Source organism: Branchiostoma lanceolatum, chromosome 12 (assembly GCF_035083965.1).
Source record: "Branchiostoma lanceolatum isolate klBraLanc5 chromosome 12, klBraLanc5.hap2, whole genome shotgun sequence".
NCBI lineage: Eukaryota > Metazoa > Chordata > Leptocardii > Amphioxiformes > Branchiostomatidae > Branchiostoma > Branchiostoma lanceolatum.
The window spans coordinates 10,710,608-10,731,789 of record NC_089733.1 but is presented as its reverse complement, the minus strand read 5'-3'; the positions used below and the strand labels follow the sequence as shown (position 1 = coordinate 10,731,789).

Genomic DNA, 21,182 nt, shown 5'->3' with positions numbered 1-21,182 from the left:
AATTTTTGGTTTTATTCATTATTGTGAATTTCTCTAATTCTATATTTTCCTTCGGGACGTTGTGCCCGGACACCAACGTTAGTCCTGGCCCAAACCAGCGTTCCCATCCTGCAAGTCTCTAGATACACCATTTTTTCTCCACCCGGGCCAGCCTTGGACCCGGGCCAGCGGGAACAAACTTATACACACACACCTAACACACACACGGAACAAACATGAAAAAATTTCCATCCATCCCGATTCCAAACTAGCTGCCTCTTAGACAGCAGAAGTTTCGCAAATCCTTTTTAGAAAAATGACAGTGCATGCTCTCTCCGTCTCTCTTTCTCTCTCTCTGTTCCTCACTCTCTAACACACGGGCATTTAGTACTCAGCAATCAACCACACAAGAACAACATTTACATGTCCGAAACTGACAATCACCGTTTGGTGCGGGAACCTTCTCTTTAGCCTCCTGAAGTATGGCAGACCCGGACTTGAAAACCGTCGACTTGATGACGAAATCGCAAGGAAACCTCCCAGCATCCTCTGCGTCTCCTCTCGGTTGCTATGGCAACACAAACGAGATGCAGCGTAAGTTGAAACGTAATTCCTTGCTACGGCTAAACGAAGAATACTTTAAGTTTCCGTAAAATAATTATTTTACCATCAGAAAACTATGGTCTGTACTGTAATGACGAAAAGAAATGATGCGATTTTAAACAACCACCAGCTATTTCCTTTACTAGTGATGCCTAAGATGCAAACATAAAGTCTTCAAGAAGTAAAGTTATTATTTCTGACACATGCTTACCGCTGCCTTCTCCTCGTCCGACGTCTTCGTCGCCTCAAACATCTTCAGCAGACTTAAAGTCTGACCTCGCTCCAACTCCTGGACCCTTTTCTGTAACTTTGGAAGGACAAAGTTTCAATATCAGAAACAAACAGTACTCAACAAGTACAAACCTCTGACAATGTCTCCTATATTGGGTATAAACTGCTTGAGCTCTAGATCGTCTACCCACATAATCATGATAATACTCCGACAAAGTAACCTGTGCTTGCAATGTGCGGTTTGAACGGAAACTGCAGTTCAAGAAGGTGTTGCTAGACGGCCGACAGCCAGTTACATGGCCATGATTTCTGTTATCTACCTATTAGAAACAGACTGAAAGAGCCAAATGCAATCTTCCCGACTCTCTGATAATTGTGATACATACGTAACGATATATTCTGGGACTTCAGGCCAACCTTTGCAATTAATGCCAAGTGTCAACTAAATGGATATTTTGATATTACGTCTTTAATTGGTGCATATTTGTCATCTATTTCTTGAAGACCTCACCAGCAATATCTGTCTCTCCATGGTGACGGTTTCACCGAGTCGAGTCCCGAGCTCTGCCAACAACTCTTCATACTTGGAGCGCTCTGTCGCAAAACGCACCGCCTGGTGTCGCAAAATCTGCCAGGAAAAAGGAGACATGAAGAAACTTAAGCTGAAATTGATAAATGAAATGGATAAGAACAGGGTCCACGTTTGCCTAAATCAAGGAGGTTAAAATAAATCAAATCAAAACCGATTCTCCTCATATTGTAAAAAAATACAGGTTAATTTTTCGCATGTCAGTCTGCCCGTCAGTCTGTCTTCCGCACGTAGTTATTCATTTATTGGTTCGGCATGTTGTTACATGAACAGCTAGCCTGTGTGTACACAATCCCTTGCTGGCAGAGGGTTAATGACCCCCCAAGCGATTTAGTTAGGCTATGTATCATGATGAACAGCCAGCAGGGTTGCCAGACTAGCTAGCGAATGGCTATAGTCTACACAAAGCCGTTCTGTCTTGCTGTACATGGAAGTTTCGCTACATATACAGACAACCATGATTGCCCAACTAGCGGGTGGCTATTGTAAAAGGCAAACCTTGGTTTATTGACATATAATTGTCAACTATCACCTAGCGGATGTTGTTAGAACTACATACAGTGTCCCTGTCCTCGGCGATTGTGGCCGTCTTCAGGATCTGGTAGCCCAGCTGTTCTCGTGCGTCTTCCAGATCCTTCCGAAGGGTTTCTGCAGTTTTCTTCAGGTGTTCAGCCTCTGTTTCCACTTTTGGCTCGACTGCGATGATAAAATCAATAAAGTTTTGATCGGCAACCCCTACCAGTCACGTGCATTTTGAACCTGCTAATGTGCTATTATTATTCTTTTTCGTTTTAAGAATTTTAGCGGGACAACGGCAGAACAGACCCTACCAGAGAGTGGAACTCGTTGCCACTAAGTACAGTACTGACATCTATATACAACTCTTACAGCTAGATGTGCAAAGGTTAGGTGTGGCAACAGTCGTTCAATGTAATATAACCAGCTGATGTCGCGCCGCGTGCCTTTGAAGCTGGTGTGTTCAACAGTGCAATTAAATTGGCTTACACACTGTCGTATTTACCATTTTCCGGCAGTTGTTTCTTCTTCCTCCTTTGGAAAAGTCTGTCTCTTAATTCTCTGATCCGACAAAGGAGTTTATCAAGGTTTGTGCTTCCACTGTGCGTCACTCTGGCAGTTTTACTCCGTCCCATTTCTAGCGGTTGTTGTTATTTCTTGTCTTGTAGAAGCTGGCATGGAACAAGGGCGGGTAACCAATAGCGACGCCAAGTTCTAGAACGTCACTGTAGAACATTTACGCCTTGTTCTAGAGCGACGTCACTGTAGAACATTTACGCCTTGTTCTAGAGCGACGTCACTGTAGAAAAGTTTCAACAATGCCGCCAGTAGCTTGGTTACATGTTACATGTCCACTAACAAATGTCGGCAAACTATACTGTGCAGAAAATGGTTTGTATGTGCGATAAAGTGGGGTTTCTTCTCATGCATGGCAACCATTCATACCTTTATCTATGTATCTAGCCATCAATCTCTTTCTCTTGACATCTATCCATCCTTCTCTCTATATATATATCGATGTATCCATCCATATGACCTATTTATCCATTTTCATCTATCTGACTCCGTGTATAAACGTTCGCCACCAACCTATGCAACAGAGTTGCAGGATCTAGGAGGATCTAAGGTGTATATAATCTATCTGTCCATCTGTCATTCTATCCATCTTATCTATCCATCTATCTATATCTACTTATAAATCTATCTGTATCCATCTCTGTATCTCTGTGTGTGTATATGTATAGTATGTATCCAAATCAACGAAGAAGACAGATGATTGTTCATAATGTTTTAATATCCATTTGTAGCACCGTTTTGGCTGGCAAAGATGTACAGTCATACACAGCTTACAGCTAATCCTTTTAAGACAAAATCAACCAAAAAATCAAAATTAGATTATCAACTATCTTTTCCTCTAAAATATAGCCGATCGTTTTACACAACAATAACATTTTTTCTTATCTTTGCTTTCATGTAAACAGCAGGTCAATCTTTAATATACACGTTGAGGCTAAATCGTAGATTATTTTCATTTTAGAGCAATTCGTGGCTCTTTTGGCAGCAAAGCATTAATAAACCAGGTCGATGTTGGACACGTTTGGCAGCGGTCACTCCATTTCGCACTCGAGCTCTGCTTCGACCTCTTCGATGCGATCGGTGCGTTTCGTTGCCATCATGTCCAAAGGTTTCGTCTTGTGCAGCTGTGTGAGTGGAAAAAACGGCAAAAAAAATATATTCGTAAGGTTTGTAAAGACAACATTTTGATGAAAAGGCGCAAATTTAATAATCATCTTTGTAGTCAACACCCCTCGTTAGATGTGTCAAAACTGAATGAGTCAGTTCTAAAGAAGCGTTTGGAATTGAACACTTAAAATGATCATTTGAATTCATAGCTAACTCGAAAAAAACGTTGTGTATATATATTTTACTGTGTACGTAATTCAATATGCTTATTTTGTTTATCATCATCATCATCACCACCATGATTGTTATCATATACTCTCAGTTTGAGAAGGCTTACGGAAAACCACAAAGTTTCTGGTATTGCATACACAATCTTTTGTTATTATTTTTATACATTTTTGTTTATTTTTGTTTATCTTTATGTAATGGTTACCTCTGTGTATTTCTTGGTGATGTCCAGCTCAGACGGCAGACAGTGGAACTCCAAGTGGCGAGTCTCGCTCCTAGAGACCATGAAGCCCTCCGGACACTGCGCCACCGGCATCTTAGAGAAACACGTCTCCTTCTTATTAAACTCGTTCAGCTGGGTGATCCTCACATTGCGCATCACGGAAAGGCTCTTTCCTGTAGATGATCACAAGGACATGATAAATCATAATAAAGCTTAATGCAAATGACAAAACATAATAAAGCTTATGAGAATCCAGTCCCGCCGACCAATTGCAAAAGCACAAGAAATCCTTGAAAACAGCCACGACGTGAATAGAATGTAAGGGTGATTAAAGGTTGAAAAAAAAAAACACTAATGATTGTGTGCAACCATAAATTAAGTAAAACATCAAGCATACGTGTGATACAGACAATGAAGATTAAACTACGTTGCTAGTTTATAATACGGCTCTTATGTGGGGTTTGACTTCTTTTTTTAAAGCAAATAGACACTTATGTGGCAGTGGGCGCGCCTTTGACGTCAGCTTTGAGGTCACGGAAACCTGACCAATGACAGACCTACCTTGTTCGTGACATTCCTGGCTAGGGATCCGGTAGGACAGACCGAAGTCGAACGGAGAGGAGTAGACCTCCCGGCTGGGACCCTCGTACTCAGAGTGGTGTTCCCCGTCAAAGTTCCCGCACAGGCCCGCCATCTTACCGCGGTAAGCGTTAGAAATCTGCAAGTAATGAAGGAATTCTAGTTATTTGACTCTGAACTCTAAAATGTCTTACTCATTCATTGAATCTTTGTATGTCACGTTGTTACATTTTGAGATAGAGGTATATGGGGTTCGAGAAAATGAAATAGCAGACAACGGAAAAATATGTCATTTTGTTTATATATCAAATTTGTCTTTCAAGCTGCCATGTTTCTATAGTCGATAGAAATCACTGGAGGTCACTGAGAAATATTACTTTATTTTCTATCGTTCACATTAAAGAAGGGTTTTTTTCTTCAAAAAATCCTTTTTGATTCAGTGTGTATGTATTCTAAAAGCAAATTTATTCATAGCCAAACCAAAGTTGGAGTTTCACTACATAGAAAATTACATCTTCCAGTGTGAGTGTGTGGACAACTCAAACTTATTTCATGTGAATCGGACAAAAAAGTTAATTGATCTATATTGATGTATCAATTTACTGATTGATTGATTGATTGGCTGACCTTGACATCAGCGCTGTGCCCGTCCGTCTCCACCGTCACACCCAGGCGGTCACACTCGACCTTGACCTTCTTCCCGATCCTTTGCATGGTGAACATCATGGGACTCCCGGCATCCTCCTCGTCCTTGTAGATCTTGTGGACGATTAGATGGGGAAGCGACACCTGGCGGCCGTCAATGGTGATCTGCATCTGAGAAAAGTCAAATGCCAGGAGTGTACATTAAGACACCAGATGGAGGGAAAGAGAAAATAACAGTATCTGCCTTGAGGCGTCGCCAAAAATATTAGAAAACCGTTAGAAATCCGGACTTTACATCTGCTTGGAGATTAGACTCAAGATATCTTATGACCGATCTAAATAATGCAAGAACCGGGTGGATATCAAAGGGAAATAATTGTACAAGTAGAATTTTTTTTAAATCAAATTAATTCCCGCCTGTAAAATGCTTCTGCTGTCACCTTGGTAACATCTGGACACTTTTTGCCGTCATATATAAATCATACCACTAAGAGATTCCGGTGGAAAAGGGGAGAAGCGTACCTGGTTATCTTCCTCGTCAGACGACTGTTGAGACTGCTGCTTGTTGTTCATGGACATCTCGATCTTCTTCCCCTCCAGAAACACCTGTAGTGAACATAGAAGGACTTTATTGCAAGGTAATTGTAACTTGTACAATGTATGGCAAATTATATACATCATCATCATCATCGTTCCTCCTCTTTCGAGGTGCAGCAAGAGTGAACTGATGCTAATCACTAACAATTTTGAAGAATTAATCTGATGAGTAACAGGAGATATTTCCATCAGTAAATCAATAGTAGCCAGACGAAATGTACACTTGCCTACTGCCTAATTATTACTTATGCGTGTTTGATACTGCAGTCTAATGATGGATGTACTGCAGGTTCTTGCCCGAAGCCTACCTGTGAGTTTTCGACTGTACATCACCAGTCGTAATTAAGGGATGAACCAACCGACTGCTTCTAGGACGTCAATTTATGCAAGTTCTTTCGTGTTGGAAGTTACTGTTGAGATCCAAGAACAACAAAGTCTTTTTTCGTCCATTTCTTTTCTTCTTCTCAGTCGATCACGATGCTTGAGACAATACTGACAGTGCAATGCGTTTTCGTGAGTTTTTTTTACAGCCAAGCACATGTGCACCGGGTCACCCCTACTCCTCTCGATAAGTGTGTTGGGTTCTTTTACATAATGAATATGATGATGATAGTGATTATAATGATTGAACCATACCTTCACAATTTTCTTGTTGTTTTCCATGTCGGGTTTGTTGATGAGAACCATGAACCGGTGCTCGGGAGAGGCGTCCTTCGCCAGGATGTGGTCACACGGGCCGACCTGGTACGGGAACTCCACTCCGTCAAACGTCCGGATCCTGTCGTTGGGCTGGTACTTGCAGTGAGCTGTGGACAATTTTGCAGATTCTTATTAAATATATCATGTCAAAAACCTATACTAGTATTTGAAATACAGTAATCGTCAAAACGTCAAAATCCGTTGGAATTATCACCATTGTCGAAAAGATATGACGCATTCCGTGAAGTTTGTCACAAATGGTTGAAATGCAAAGAAGAAAAGGGCAGGAACCTTTGACCTACTACCGGAGTCACGTGTCCATAAGATCACGTGTCCAAAGGAGAAGGTCATAAATTTTGAAAAAGGTCTTACAAGATTCGATGAGTTAGCCTTTTTTGGTAACAAGGTTTTAAGTTTTGACAAACATTTAATCATTACACACAACATAAAAATGATTGCTCTGGGGAGTTTTAAGTTAGTTACGACGAAGAAAATGAAACTTACGGATGAATTTGTCGTTCATCATCATGTCCATGTACTGTTCCCTCATCGTCATCTTAGTGGAAGGGAAGCGCATGGGGAAGGCAACAGACCAATCTGTCTTCATCGGCAGCCGTGTCTTAAGGATCTTAGAGAAGTCCAGACGGATCTTCGGCTTCTCAATGGAGATTCTGTTGATCTTGATGTTCTCTTCCGGCGTTACCATGGTGACGTTCATCTCCTTCTGGTCCCTGTCGATGGTGCAGCGCATGCGCATCTTGTTGTCGTCGTTGTGGACGTCGATGTCTTCGACGGTGAGACGGTCAAAGAAGATGTGGTAGACGTACTGCTTCAAGGCGGAGGACATTTCCTTCATCCAAGTAGGAATCTGAAAATATACCAAGATTACTTTACACACGTTTCATAAGATTGCATTTCGGGTGGGTATAAAACTAAGCCCAACAAAATTCAAGAATGAAAACTGTGCTCTTAAAACGTAGTAGACATCTGAAGCATCTGGCAGTATAAAGAGTTCTTTTCAACGAGTATTTTTTGCAACAATTAGCTGGAAAATTGAACATTTTTTGAAGAACGAAATGCCTAGCTTTTCTTGAATAATTTTTTTCTTGTTGACACACTGTACCAGCTTTAGTATGCTAGGTAGGATAAGCGGTATTCACGTTATGATATTCGACGTCGATGTCCATCTGTTGGAGCAGACTGCGCTGTTCTACCGCCTTCCTGCAGGCTGGCGTCTCCATCAGACCCTGCAGCCGGTCCTGTACGCAGGCGCTGCGGGGAACACATCGGATATGTTAGACTTGGAAGTTACATTCGACAAAAAGGCAAGGTACATGGTTGCCAACTTGAAATATCCTACCATCAACATTGACACGACACGAGCACTATATTTTCTGTTAACAATCTTTACCTGTAGATGGTAGTCTTGTCCTTACGGATGAACTCTTCACTCGTGTCCTCCTGGCTCGACGGGTGTTGCTCCTGCAGTTCCTCCATCTTCTCCTGGTGGCGCTGTTCGTCGGACTTCTGCCATTTTGCCTGGGAGGGACAGTAATAGATTGATGAAGAATTGTTCTTGGTGCGTCTGTGTGTGTGTGTGTGTGTGTGTGTGTGTGTGTGTGTGTGTGTGTGTGTGTGTGTGTATGTGTGTCTGTACTTCCTCATTCACATTCTAAACGTTAAAAGTTAAAGGAAAACCCCAAAATATTGAATCAGATACTTCTTGAGTAAAACCACGAACGAGAAAGGACCATGGGAACAAGAATGCAGAGAAGTGGCGTACGGTGATCTTAATCCTCTTGTCGTTCCCAGAGCAGTCCCGTCCCCACTTGACGTCGATGTTAGTTTTCACCCTCCTGTCCTGCAGCAGACGCCACTCGGGTACAGCCGGGTACTCCAGCTCTGTCGTCACGCACATCTTAAACTGGAGCAGAATATAAGACATCTTTAACTTAGATTCTTCTGGTGCATATGGCGGTGCCCATCTCCGTTTTTTATTGCCCTTGAGCCACACAAGGCCTGAGGGAAGTAAAATCTATATGTCTACTCCCATACTCTCAGTCTATTGAAGGAGGGTATTTTTCAGTACGCTTAAATTCTGTTTTCAATGCATTGGCTGTGGCCTATTAACTTACAGCCCGAGCTGCGTAACTATCATTAGCATATACGAAATGACTATCACTGGTGACAAAGACAGGGAAGCTGCATAGGTAGCTGGTTTCTTCTTTTTCAACGACAACCAAACATGATAAGCGTTGATATGAACACCACTTTAAATTAAAGGAAAACGCACTAGTACTGTGCCATTTACTTACATCTTGCTTCCCCTCCACGTATAAAATCTAGGTTTAAAATCGGTAAATTGTATAGATTCTTTACGACATACGTTGAAGAAATTTATTGATGAATAACTAGTAGAAGATACGAACATCTTGAGACTCCTTGTTGGGTACGGGAGAGCGCTCCAGTTGGATGGCGATCGTTCTGCGCAGAATCTGGTTCAACCACTGCTTCATCTTGTCGTCCGTCTCCATGGAAACGCCGGGCTCCATGTCCTTGGCCTTGCCGTGGCGGAAGCGGCCGGGAATACGGGCGTCCTCGGAATCTATGTCTTCCTGGGTAACCTGTAGAAATCACCAAGAAAATCAAACTGATTCATTCTGTGAACTCTAATCTCATCTATTCTTAGTTGACCGTTGGGGCACCAAGAAATATTTGCCAACGAATTTTTTCTATACCCTTCTCAGATTTTTTTTTTCTATTTTCAATTAGTGTCATCCCTGTCCATTCTCTGATATCATCCTTTTCGCGGAAAAGTGTGTAGATCTGCTTAAATGACCACCCTTTACACAGTAGCTTAGCAGACGTCTAGACGCCCGTGTAACGTAGAAACTGTGTTAATGTATACAATAGATGTCTCCAGGACATCATCGTTCTAGAGGCTACTGACTCTCAAACATCTCGTACCAGATGTTCATTGCAAGAAAATCAGGAACAAAATAAGCTGCGTGCATTAAGATCAATTACCTTGTGTGCGTTAAATTGTCGGTGAAATCTCAGTATTTTACAGATAGTAGAAGAAACCATTGAGCAGTTAAGAAACAAACCTCCTCATAAGTGTTGAGTTTGATCTTCATGGTGCGCGGATGCTGGGAGTGTTTAGCGAGAACATAAATCTCCATCGGCTTCTCATTCCTTCTCTCCTTCTCCTCAGTAAAGACCAGGCGCTCCATGGGACTCAGGTGGCGGACGGTGTCTTCTGTCTGCTGCAGTTCCAAGTCGATCTCCCAGGGGACGTGCAGGCCGGGCTTGCAGGACAGACGGAGCTCCGTGGGTCCCGTCAGCGGGTGGAAGGGGGAGGTCTGTTCGTTGTTCATGCGGGAAACCATCCTGGTGTCCAGGGCGAACTCGATACCGAGCTCCTCCCGTCCGTAGCTGGTGTGGAACTTCAAAGGAAAACAAAAATTGTTAAAGACACAAAACATATGACAGAGTCTACCAAAATTGGCATTTGATAATAATTGTTGTGTTTTGTTAATTTCCATACTTCGTATATTGGCGATTGACGGATCACATTGTTCATATCTTCTGATGATATCTAGACATAAAAATTCATCAGAACGAACCAATAATTTCTCTCGACCTTCTTCGTGGTAGATGCCACCCAACTTTGCTCTGTGATTTTATGAACATGTGAATCCGATAATAGGTTAAAGGTATTACGTTATTGACCAATAGAACGGAGCATTTAAAGAAACTGAGAAAACTGAAGAAGAGAAAAAACTCACCATATTCGGCCATTTCTGCGTCTTCTTGCCTTGGATGGACAGCTTCTTGAAGACCTTGTCCTCGCGCTCGACTCCGTCGGCGTTCAGGCGGCTTCGGGTTTCCTCGGTGAACACGAACGGCTCCGACCTCCAAACGAAGAGCTCTCGCTCCTTCTCGGGTGTCTCGATGGTCATCTTATGCTTCTTGTTCTCCAGGTCGAGGGACATCTTGCCGGACAGGGGGAACTGTGTGTTCATCATGGCGTTCAGCGCGACTCCGGACTGGATAACATGGCAGTCTACACTCATCTTACCAACAAGCTGCAGGGCGATCCTATAGAGAAAGATGAATGAATGAATGAATTAATAAATGGGTCAATGAATGAATGAATACGCGAATTATTAAAATCAATATTTCAGCATTTTCTGAAATGCTACAGACAGAAAACGTAAAATGAAATGAATAAATGCAAATAGCATATGTACAGAACAATTGGGTCAGGTAGCTGAAGAGGACTGAGCGATTTATCCCAAAATTCCAGTGAGTCCAATTTTTCGAGTTTGAGTACCGTTTAATTCTTCCATGATGTAATGTACCAACTCAGAAGTTTCACCTTACATGCAAAATGTCTCCCTGAAAAACTTTTCTTTTACATGTGGCGACACGTCAGGAAGACGCTGGGCATACAGTATATATGTCCAACACGATCACATCATCATCGTCATTATATTTTATCCTCTAATCTAGAGCTTAGGCTGTTGTACTCACTCCTGCTGACCCTTGACCTCGCAGTCCACGCCCTTGACCTTCTGGTTGTGTCTGTCCTCCCGGAAGATGCCTGGAGTGACCTTCAGCTTGGTGTTGACGTCAGAGGTCATGAGGAGGGCAGAGTTCATCTCCAAGGTGATGGGCAGACCCAGCTGAGTAGGAATCTGCCTGGAGGCTTCAACCAGCTTGGTGGCCTTGGTCACGTGGGTGTCCATGCCGTGACGTAGCTCCTCCTCCTTGTCGGTGATTGGCCAGCGGCCCTGGTCGATGAGCTGCTGCATGTCGTCCTTGTTGAGCTGGTCGAACCTGATCTCGTTCCCAAACCACTTCATGTACATGTGGCCGCGGGGCTCACTGTGGCGACGGGTCTCCACCGGTAGCTGGAAAAAACAACAGAATATTTGTTTTAGTATTGTTACACTCTAAGCTTCTGACTGAATGCGAGACTTTCGGTTGTACCTTCAGTCTTCATCATTTGATTCCGGATTACTGACTCGATTGAACTTGCGGATTGATCCATCAGTTTTGAAACTTAGATTTTGAAGAAGACTGTCAAAACAGTCTTAGAACTTCGTGAGGGATCAAATGCTTCAACAGTTTCCTGATACATCCGCAGATCTTCCAGGCGTAAGTTGTGTCCACACGGCAAAGCTCCTCAAGTCTCCAAAACGCGAATGGATAAACATTGTCGATGTCGCACATCCATAAAGAATTATCAGAAATATATTCCATACCACAGTAAATGAAATGTCTATAATATCTGTTTGTCGGCCACAAATCTTAATTCTTCACCTTCTGCTGGATCTTTTCCATCTCGATGTCGTGGAGAGACTTCCTGCTGTTCCATGAGCCGTCCGCATGGTGACGCTGCTGGCTCTTCTTCTTCAGGTAGTCGAAGATGCCCTTCTTCTCGTCCATGTCCTTACCAAGCAGAGAGTCGATCATGGCCTGTAGTCCCTCCACGCGGACCCCGGTCTCGAACACGTCCATGTGGTAGCCCATGGCGTGCAGCCCCAGCTTGGCGCTGGCGAACCGCGGCCAGACGGAACTCTTGTCGGCGACGGTGTTGATGTCCAGGGCGGCGCCCATCTGCATGTCGCCTGGGAATATATGGAAATGCAGAATTTTGTATGTTACTGAAAGGCTGTCTTTCCACATGTCAAATTCTATGTACAGTTCTTCTTCATTTCTTGGCAGTACCATTTTGTACAGCATATCCTGTTTTTGTTTTGATTCATGGAACAAACTCATGACTGAACTCCCCTTTGTATTGCAACTCTTGGCAGTTACATGCAAGCCGGGTGAAAGAAAACCGTCGAGATTCGAACTCTCGACATTCCGCTTCAGAAATAAGGTCCCTAACCACTGGAGGATGCAAGCTTCAATTCTAACCTCCCGTTGAATATTTACTCCCCAAAAAATTGATACCTGCAACCCACGTGTTTCCAAAACCGTAAAACACGACAAAAGAATACTTTATTACTTTATTTAGCCTTCTGCGCTGTGAACGACTAGTCAATGGCTATTACAAAGGGCTAGCTAGCCCTGGAAACGGTTAAATGCACAGAATGCAATGAAACTTATTTCATATATACGATTATAATAAAATAGACTCACGGTCCATAGCCTGGAACCTCCGGCTCTGTGAGTATTGGATGCCTTTGTTGAATGGCTTGGCAAGACGCAGGGCGATCTTGCAGTCCGTCTTCATTCTCATGTCTTTGGGAAGTTCGCTTTCTGACAGCTTCTTGAGGCAGGTGTAGACGTACTGACCAACCTGTAGAAGAAACCGTTCACCGGGTAAGGGAGAAAATGTTTTGCTGGGAGAGATATAAACAGAAACTCTCGAAGAAATGCAATGCTTTGGTTGTGCAAGAAAGATGTGCGTTGGTTTTGTAGAATGAATCCGAAGACTTTCTCAACAATCTGTATCTCATGAGTAGAGTAGAGTAGAGTAGAGTAGAGTAGAGTAGAGTAGAGTAGAGTAGAGTAGAGTAGAGTAGAGTAGAGTAGATTACGCCAAAAATAGTTTCAGACATGACAGCATTAGTAGAGTATATGCTAATTTTCTATCAAAACAGTATCAAACTCGTTTCCAACTCATATATCACAAGCGTTCTGTGATTCGGTTCTGCTGATTCAATGCTAGAAGAACAGTTGACACACCTGGTTACTGGTCTCCCTCTGTGTGGACTGAGCGATCATCTCCAGTACAGACAGCGGGGGGTTAGACGCCATCACCACGTCGAACGCCGCGGTACGTTCCTCAGGATCTCTCTCCGGGTTGTTGAAGACGGGGAACAGGATGTTGAGGATCTTGTGAGGTAATTTCTCCGCCACACGCCACAGCGCCCTGATGGCCTCCACACGGAATTCCAGGGGGGTGGTGTCGGACTCCTTCCCGGTGATGAGCTCCTGAAGACGGTCCACGGTGTCCTCCAGACCGGCGTTACCCATGGCCTTCAGACACATCAGCTTCTCCTCGTCGGACTGGGCGTCTTCCATGCATGTCATCAGTTCCTGTAGTAAAGAATGGGATGATTCAATGGCTATGTCCTTCATAGCGTTCGTTCGTGTGTGGTGTTGCTTGGTGTGACCTTATAGCTGAATAGCTAAAAAAAAAAGGAACCCACCTTCTTCTTGTCGATTCATTACATCTACACTGACCCGCCAAAGGAATTATTACATATTTGGATCCTCTGGCGGGGTTCGTTGGTGCTGCAGCTGGATTTCGTTTTTTGTGTTTGTCTGTGTTCTTTTTGCTGTGAACACGGTCTGATTTCACTTTAACGTGTGCCAATGTTCGAATCGGCTACTATGCTCGGTGCAGCCGCGAAACACGGGCTACGAATCGAAGGCCGAAACGCGGGCTATAGCTAGCTTTAGGTTGGTCATTCAGATGATAACTCTAATAAGTCAACAACCCTAACCACAAGGCTACCTTGCCACCAAGTGAGAGTTGCCACTGCTACTAACTGTTGTATTCATCATCATATCTTGCTGTGGTAATCACCTGTGAGTAGAGTCTCCTCAGCTCCATGGCCGTCTCCTTGTTCTCCGGCAGATGTTTCTCCAGCTGCCCCTCCCTCCGCTCGGACAGCAGCCCGTGCACCATGGTGCCGAGGGACAGCCAGGCGGCCTGACGGACCTGACGGCTGGACTGGGACCGCGGGGACTTCACGATCTCCTGCAGGGATGGGATAGGGATGAACTTGTAGGTCCCAAGCCATGAATAGGTGCAAAGTTATCAATAAGCGAAGCATGATGCCTTTTCAAATAGCTAGTTGTATACAATACAGACTCGCATGTTTAGCCAAACACACCGGGTCACCCCTCCACTTCTCGATAAGTGTGTTGGGTCAAGTTCAGATGTTTGACGCTGGAGGCTAACGCTAACTTATAAAGGATTGGAACCATAACAATTTTTGTGGTCAATGTCACGAAACCTGATTTACGACAAGCCATGTTGTCGAAAGTGAAAAAGAAACAATGTGCTGTTTACATTTTTGAAACAAAAAGCATATTCTATTCCTTTGATCGTGATATCTTTTGCAATGATCTATTTGATTTTTTTATTGTTATGATTGCCGTTACGATACATGTTTCTACTCTAACAGAAATATTTCCTGTTTACCAGCATGTTCTTGACCGACTCCGGACAGGGTTGGATGGACAGGGAGATCCCGGTCAGCATCTGCGCACACTCGTCATCCGTAACCTTGTCGTCCTCCATCAGCTGCTGGATGACCTTGAGCGCCTCCTTCTTCCCCACCAAGGACACGGCGTCCAGGAGGACCTTCCGGGCGTTCTTGTGCCGCCAATCCTGCTGCTGGGAAACAGAAGAAAACTTTAACCTTCTCCCTGCTGCCGAACTCTGTAACAATAGAGAATGGGGTGCCTAACGGCTACTTCGATGTGCTAAAGGTTAAGAAGAAGCAGCGATGATGGTGGACTTCATAGGACAATAGCAAGACGATATCACGATATGTATCGATTGATGATGGTTACCATATTACGACTCAACAATGGCATAAGTATGGGGTGATACATGTACATGTACGCATATAGTGCTAGTCACTGTAGATTTGAAACGTCATTTACAAGCAACGAAGGGCATATGTTGAATACCCTTCGGATGTACGATTAAGTTTCAAATGTCTGTTCAAGAATAGGCCTCAGCCATTTCACAATGTGCTTACCAGTGCAGTCATACGTATACAGATACTTGTATCTATATGACGTTAACAATTGGAGGTGGCAGGAGACAATCATATCTAAGACCTAAAACACAAGTGCTACTTCTTTCTATTCCGTCCAGATCTGTGCATGCTTTGCTTTAAGAACCACGGAGATAGCTCACCGTGTGTTCTTCAGGAGAGGTGATCTCCTCCATGATGATGGTCTCCAGCTGGTCCTGATGCAGATTCCGCAACTCCTCCACCAGCTCCATGAACTTCCGGGTCGACTCACCGGAAATACCGTCATTCAGGTCAACAGCGATGTCCTGGCACAGGGCTTGGATCTAAACAGGAGACATTGGAAAATAAAGTTATATCTATATGGTGAGAGCTAACTAAAAGGATATCTCTGTAGCTCAACTGGTAGCAGCCTCAAAGTTGAGCTCCTGGTTACAATTAGTTGGTAACTGGGAAACCACGGTTCAATCCTGGGTCAGGATATCTCGGTTGGGGCTGCACCCGTCTTTTGGAAGGGACGTAAAATGGAGTTCATCGTTCGAGGAGCTTCGAGCACGTTAATGGGGAAGAGCGAGCAAGCTCCCTATGTAAAAGATATACCCTGCTAATGAAACAGCAAGGAAACGTGCTGACCTATGTGCCACTAGGCACTACATGGGTCTGAACGAACGAACGAACGAACGAATATTAACTAAGGATAAAATCTAGTAGCCATAAAAATGCCAAACAATTACGCTTCCGTGGTCACCTTTTCTGTCCTCATCTGCGTGACGTCATGTTTCTGTGCGTCGCTCATGCGCATGTAGCGGTTCCAGGTCAGGTCACGGTTCTGCTCCCGGGTGTCGAACACGAACATCAGGCCGCCCTTCCGCTCAGACGGCTCGGGCTCAGACAACTGCTCCGTCCAGTCCGCAGACTCCAGCAGCTTCAGGGACTGCCTGGGATGTACGGGGAAAAAGAAACATGGAAATCTTTTAATCAACTTGCTGAGGCCGATATGCTAGTTTCTTCCAGACTAACTACGCAGGCTATAGGTAGAATATTTGCCAGCCGGGTTGAACAAATAATTTAATGTATACCAGACAATAAATTCTTTAGTTTTTTCTTTCTTTCGTGTCTTCTTCTTCGACTTTGGAAGACTTTTATCGGGGCTCAAAATACATTTCCAACTTTCTTATTACACATGGAAAAAAAATACATGCATCAAAACATTTTGTATGCTCAACACAAACCTTTCAGCATTCTTTTTTTTTTTTTGCAAACGAAAATAAAGTTGATGCGCGCGCGGATGACATCCATAGAATCAAGTCAGTGTGGCCTAAACAGTAAATATCAATCGAATACATATGAAAGTGTATTAATGATCAAACTCTTACTTGGCGAATGTGATGACTTCACCGCCCTTGTCGGAGTACGGCTGGAACACGTGCTGACCACGTGACTCGACAGACTTGACCATGAACTTGTCGTGGCTGTTCTTGTCCATTATGACGTAAGCGCGGGTCTGAACGGACGACTCCAGAAGTTCCTTCGGCTTGTCTCCCTAAAATAGAGAAATAAATATTACAAAAACTTTTGTTAAGTTCTAAAGAGGAGTTTGCTTTAATTTAATTTTCATTTATGTTTATCTATTTCCTCTATATGCCAAAAAACGATAGCGTTTGATATGAATTAATGAAGGACTGGCGATTTCACTAGTCCTTGGGACATAAATTTGCTAACTGTGAAGTCGTAAACAAATCCATTAAGTAAAGAATCTTTTAACCGCATACGACAGACGAAAAGGTGCAATCCTATAAAGTAAAAGCTTAAGAAAGTTTACACTAATCTGATACTTAGCCCAGTACGTATTTTTCTGTTGATTTTCATAATTTGTAAATTGTTTTTACCATGGGCAAATGGATAAGAATACAAAAACAAAGTTTTTTTTCAAACGTCTTGTAAAACTTAATGCCTGCAAGAAGTTGAAACTTAGCGGTACCTTTGAAAATTTAGATAATGACATTTAAAGTCTTACCTGTTCATCAGGCATGAATCCAGACTGGATGGCCTGCGCATGCTCACTCCTCTCCTCACAGTTCCTGTAGTCCTTAGTCTTGATGATCTCCCGGATGTTCTTCTGCACTTGATTGTCCCGGATGTTGTACAGGGTCTCACACCGTCCTGTGACGTCATCCTCCATGACGCGGTAGATCCTCTCGTTGGCGAACTTGTTGTAAGAGGTGTTGGGTGTGACGTCATCGTCACGGTCCAACAGTTCAGACTTTCGGGGATCCATTGTTAGCTGAAACAAATAACAGGATTTAATTGATTTGGATGAATTTCTTCCTCCGCCAGCCATCCACCTTTGCAACGAATGAACTTGTTATGTACTTAGTAATATCCAAATAATGACAAGACGTTCTTGTGTATCATATCTCTATCATTATCTGTACATTTAATTAAATTGAAAATTAAGAGAAGGGAGGGTGAAAATATAGCTGTGCATTTCCTAAAAGTATATTTTACCAGTTTGTTTTTACCTGTTTAAAGAGGTGCCAAGATATTTGATGTTCGTTGAACTTGAAGTTGAAAATGACATGCCCCTGTGTCAATAGTTAAGTTACTAGTAAACCGCTAACAGGGACGGAGGGCGCTATAAACTTCCTGGCACTTTTGATCAACTACTGACGTCACGCGTGCTACATGTATATGTATATATGTAAAGATAGCTGGTGAAGAAATTTGTGAAGACTTCATTGCTGTGTTCGGAACACAGTTTGATTCTTTACTCAAAGTCGTTTTTGTTAAGACGCTCACCTTAATGAGATGAAGAATGCCTCTCTTGAAGTTGACCGACCATTGCGGCTCGTCCTTCCTGGCTTCAATATCCTTAACGTCCCCTTCCTCATAGCGGAACCTGATGACCTTCTCAAGGTGCTTACGGAACTCCCGCATGTCTTGCTCGGGGACTTCTTGGCTGAAGCTCTTCTCGGAATTCTTGTCCGACTTCCAAGGCGTCTCCTCGCTGTCTGTGTCTTGAATCTCCTCAGAAGACTCCTTGTTCTGCCACCTTGAACGAACGAATTAATTAATGGATGACTTAATGAATGGTTTATTGTACAAACAGAAGCATTTCGGCTGTCGGCTGTTTCTTTCACAAATGTCTACTCAGGGTTACACATGCTGACTGATAGAGCTTCAGTTTACTACTAAGTATTGCAAAATTTACTTTAAACGTTATTTTAGGACATGCAATGATCACGAAACCCTGATCATAAAGATAATCATTCTTTTTTACTCGTGCTAAAAGTTATGAACTATTGAACAAATGTAAATAAACACCATTTCATCCACCAGTCTTTCGCCATGTCCAGGTGGTCCTGCATGAAGGCATCTTTGTACATTTGGTCGGGCACGACTTCCTCAGAAGACGTCTTCATCATCTGCATCTTCTTCTCCTCAGGTGAGTCGAGTTCCCCCAGGAGCGTCTTGAGTGAGATCTTTTCTAGGCGCATGAGGACCTGTTCACATTGGAACCAAACAGGCGACCGTTTAAAGAAGGTATTACGAAATGGACAAAAATACACAGTTGATGTATGTTACCAATGGATATCCTAACTAGATAAACAAAGAAACAAAGAAACGCACGTCTTGATCGGTGTGGAACTGCAGCCTGACGTCTGCTTGGATCTTCATGCCGGAGAAGCGGTCTGATGTCTGCGGGATGCCGGACTTGATGTCGCCTTCATACCGGTATACATAGTCCTTGCCCTGGTCGTAAACTAAAAGGCGAGAGGTATCAGAAATTCAAACCATGCCATTATGATAAAGGAATGTTTATTTGTAAGTTCATGCCCGAAGGCTAATTGCGGATACGTAGACTTGGGAAATATGCATCTGACAAGGTCACAAGGATAGTGGTAATTGTAACAGGAGACCAATTCAAATACTAGTGTTGGCTCTGTCTAGATAAGTTGGGTTTGGATTCTTTTCTGAAGCAAAGGAAGGCGAAAAGTCCCCCTTTTGCCATAATTTCTGAATAATAGCTTTCCCGTTCGTTATTGGCTAAGCGCAACGTTCATGCTGATGTTCTAAAGCTATTATCAATTTTACTTCAAACGTTTACCTATTTAGTTGCTACCACAAGTTCCTCACTGCACTGTTCGATATGCAAAAGATTTCCAAAGTGCGCATGCAATGCAATCTCTAGAATAGCACTTTAGTTGACATAAGTTCGGATGCACATTATATTGGTCAATATTAAGTCTCTCTCTCTCTCTCTCTATCCAGTTTTACGTCTTTTTGTTCCCCATCATCTGGGGGTTAGACGTGCTTACACATGGATGGGGGAGCCCCAGAACTCCTCATCAAGTGCAAGTCTTTTTTTGTAGCAAGTTTTTACGGCTGGATGCCCTTCCTAACGCCAACCCAAACCCTATTGCTGGGCTTAGGATATGGGAAATACGTGTTAAGTGCCTTTCCCAAGGGCACAACGTCTGGGTGCATGTCCGGACATGTCTGGGTACTCCACTGGGGATTGAACCTGGGTCGTATTGGTTCATAGCCGGATGCTCTGCCACTGTGCTACACAGACGCCACACAACCAAAAATACTACTTGGCAGTCGGACGAAGACGTTAGAACTTAAACTGAATTTGCTGGGCCCATGGAGATATGTGTTGTCACATACGTCGCGTGCACATCTCTCTTACAGAGCAATGGTGAAGACATCCGATACTACGTGGTGAGGGGCCAACATTGCTATGGACGGAATTTCGAATTACATGTTGTCACGTTCCAGAGTGTTTACCAAATCACTAGCAGATAGACGGCAATGTTTTCGCGTGGACGCCTTAACCGTCGTAGCCTGGTATCCAACTGCTGAGAGGACGAAAGAGACTCTGCAGCCTTAATACTAACAGGTTTGCCGTTTGGATACCAGGCTACCGTGCCTGTATATACATGTATCATAGACATGGCAATCCATGACACGGAAAGAATCAATTTATGCATCAAATATGTGATGTATTTTAGTTTCCATTTGAGTTGATCATGAATTCGAGCATTTTTCGGCATGTGTATATGAAGTGTTACACACTCAAGACACTAGAAGTGCCTGGCTCTAACAGTACTGGCACGCATGGTTATATTGAAGTGCCCCTATCATGTTGATATTGCATCATCAAATGGTAACCGATTGACTAACGTATTTCTCGGACTATCGCCACTGTATGTCCTTCGTGCAGTTATCTACAGAACATACAGTGACAAACAAAATAAGTTCCTCTTACCGGGGACCGGTCGGTCTTGCCTTATGTTCGCCTCTGAGTGGAGAAAGGAAATAGATCGTTGACCGCATTTGTATAGAAAGTTGTCCAGAAAAAAGTTCTATTCAGCCGTAGTTAGTAGATGAACATCGAGAATGAACCGGATCCTTACATCTGCTCAGAGATTAGCTTCAAATTTGATGTTTCACCGAGTGATTCAGTACGTTATGTTGCAATGAAATGAAATAAAATTACAAAACAAAGATTGCAAAGAAGTGAATGGTACTCACGGGCTAGGCATAAGCCCAGTAATAAAAGGAGAACCCTGTTCATCGTGTTGCTTCCAGTTGAAGCAGCTTGTGGTTTGGGAGAGATTCGGGCCCGTATATATACCACCCGGCTGGCGTAAACAAGCACATCTAGGAATTGCGTGTTGTTGACCACGGTTGTGAAAAACATGGACTTTGCCTCATAGTCGTGTTAGTTTTGGCCGGGAGGCGAAGGACAGAGGCGGATTCTTGCTGATGCAGCATGACCGGTTTGGACATCGATGCGATGTTTTTGCCAACTCAGGCGAAAAGTTTCCCGAAAACCGCTGTGAATGTTTTTTTGCGAGTGTCCGATTTCGCT

The 21,182-nt window shown here is 43.4% G+C and overlaps 2 protein-coding genes across 4 annotated transcripts; both read right to left on the bottom strand.

Moving 5' to 3' along the window:
• Window positions 1-348: 348 nt before the first annotated feature.
• On the bottom strand, window positions 349-2,601 carry LOC136446618 (uncharacterized). The gene is made up of 5 exons (XM_066445091.1): window positions 2,424-2,601; window positions 1,962-2,098; window positions 1,325-1,441; window positions 794-889; window positions 349-547 (listed from the first exon to the last, which is right to left on the bottom strand). The coding sequence occupies exons 1-5, from the start codon at window positions 2,551-2,553 to the stop codon at window positions 371-373; spliced, it is 657 nt and encodes a 218-aa protein (XP_066301188.1). The 5' UTR covers window positions 2,554-2,601; the 3' UTR covers window positions 349-370.
• A 590-nt stretch (window positions 2,602-3,191) lies between these two features.
• Window positions 3,192-20,956, bottom strand: LOC136445997 (vitellogenin-6-like). Of its 3 annotated transcripts, none has more exons than XM_066444256.1 (28): window positions 20,843-20,956; window positions 20,577-20,609; window positions 18,935-19,068; window positions 18,629-18,807; window positions 18,104-18,356; window positions 17,322-17,588; window positions 16,681-16,847; window positions 16,053-16,242; window positions 15,469-15,630; window positions 14,743-14,937; window positions 14,122-14,295; window positions 13,275-13,628; window positions 12,726-12,885; window positions 11,901-12,208; window positions 11,109-11,488; window positions 10,361-10,673; window positions 9,680-10,018; window positions 9,002-9,196; window positions 8,356-8,496; window positions 7,984-8,111; window positions 7,733-7,844; window positions 7,077-7,440; window positions 6,510-6,679; window positions 5,799-5,882; window positions 5,259-5,447; window positions 4,614-4,770; window positions 4,035-4,225; window positions 3,192-3,618 (listed from the first exon to the last, which is right to left on the bottom strand). In XM_066444256.1, the coding sequence occupies exons 1-28, from the start codon at window positions 20,883-20,885 to the stop codon at window positions 3,526-3,528; spliced, it is 5,475 nt and encodes a 1,824-aa protein (XP_066300353.1). In that variant the 5' UTR covers window positions 20,886-20,956; the 3' UTR covers window positions 3,192-3,525. The 3 variants fall into 3 exon arrangements, with proteins under 3 accessions (XP_066300353.1, XP_066300354.1, XP_066300355.1); XM_066444257.1 differs by having other exon boundaries at window positions 14,743-14,934; XM_066444258.1 differs by having other exon boundaries at window positions 14,743-14,931.
• Window positions 20,957-21,182: the final 226 nt, after the last annotated feature.

Excerpts from the sequence above, each read along its gene's own strand:
- LOC136446618 (XM_066445091.1), bottom strand. The coding sequence starts at position 2,553 with ATGGGACGGAGTAAAACTGCCAGAGTGACGCACAGTGGAAGCACAAAC. Across the intron at positions 2,099-2,423 it reads GAAACAACTGCCGGAAAATG|TCGAGCCAAAAGTGGAAACA; the intron begins GTAAATACGACA and ends TTATCATCGCAG. Across the intron at positions 1,442-1,961 it reads TCGCCGAGGACAGGGACACT|ATTTTGCGACACCAGGCGGT; the intron begins GTATGTAGTTCT and ends TTTTCCTGGCAG.
- LOC136445997 (XM_066444256.1), bottom strand. The coding sequence starts at position 20,885 with ATGAACAGGGTTCTCCTTTTATTACTGGGCTTATGCCTAGCCC. Across the intron at positions 18,357-18,628 it reads AAAGACTGGTGGATGAAATG|GTGGCAGAACAAGGAGTCTT; the intron begins GTGTTTATTTAC and ends CGTTCGTTCAAG. Across the intron at positions 3,619-4,034 it reads TCACCAAGAAATACACAGAG|CTGCACAAGACGAAACCTTT; the intron begins GTAACCATTACA and ends CCACTCACACAG.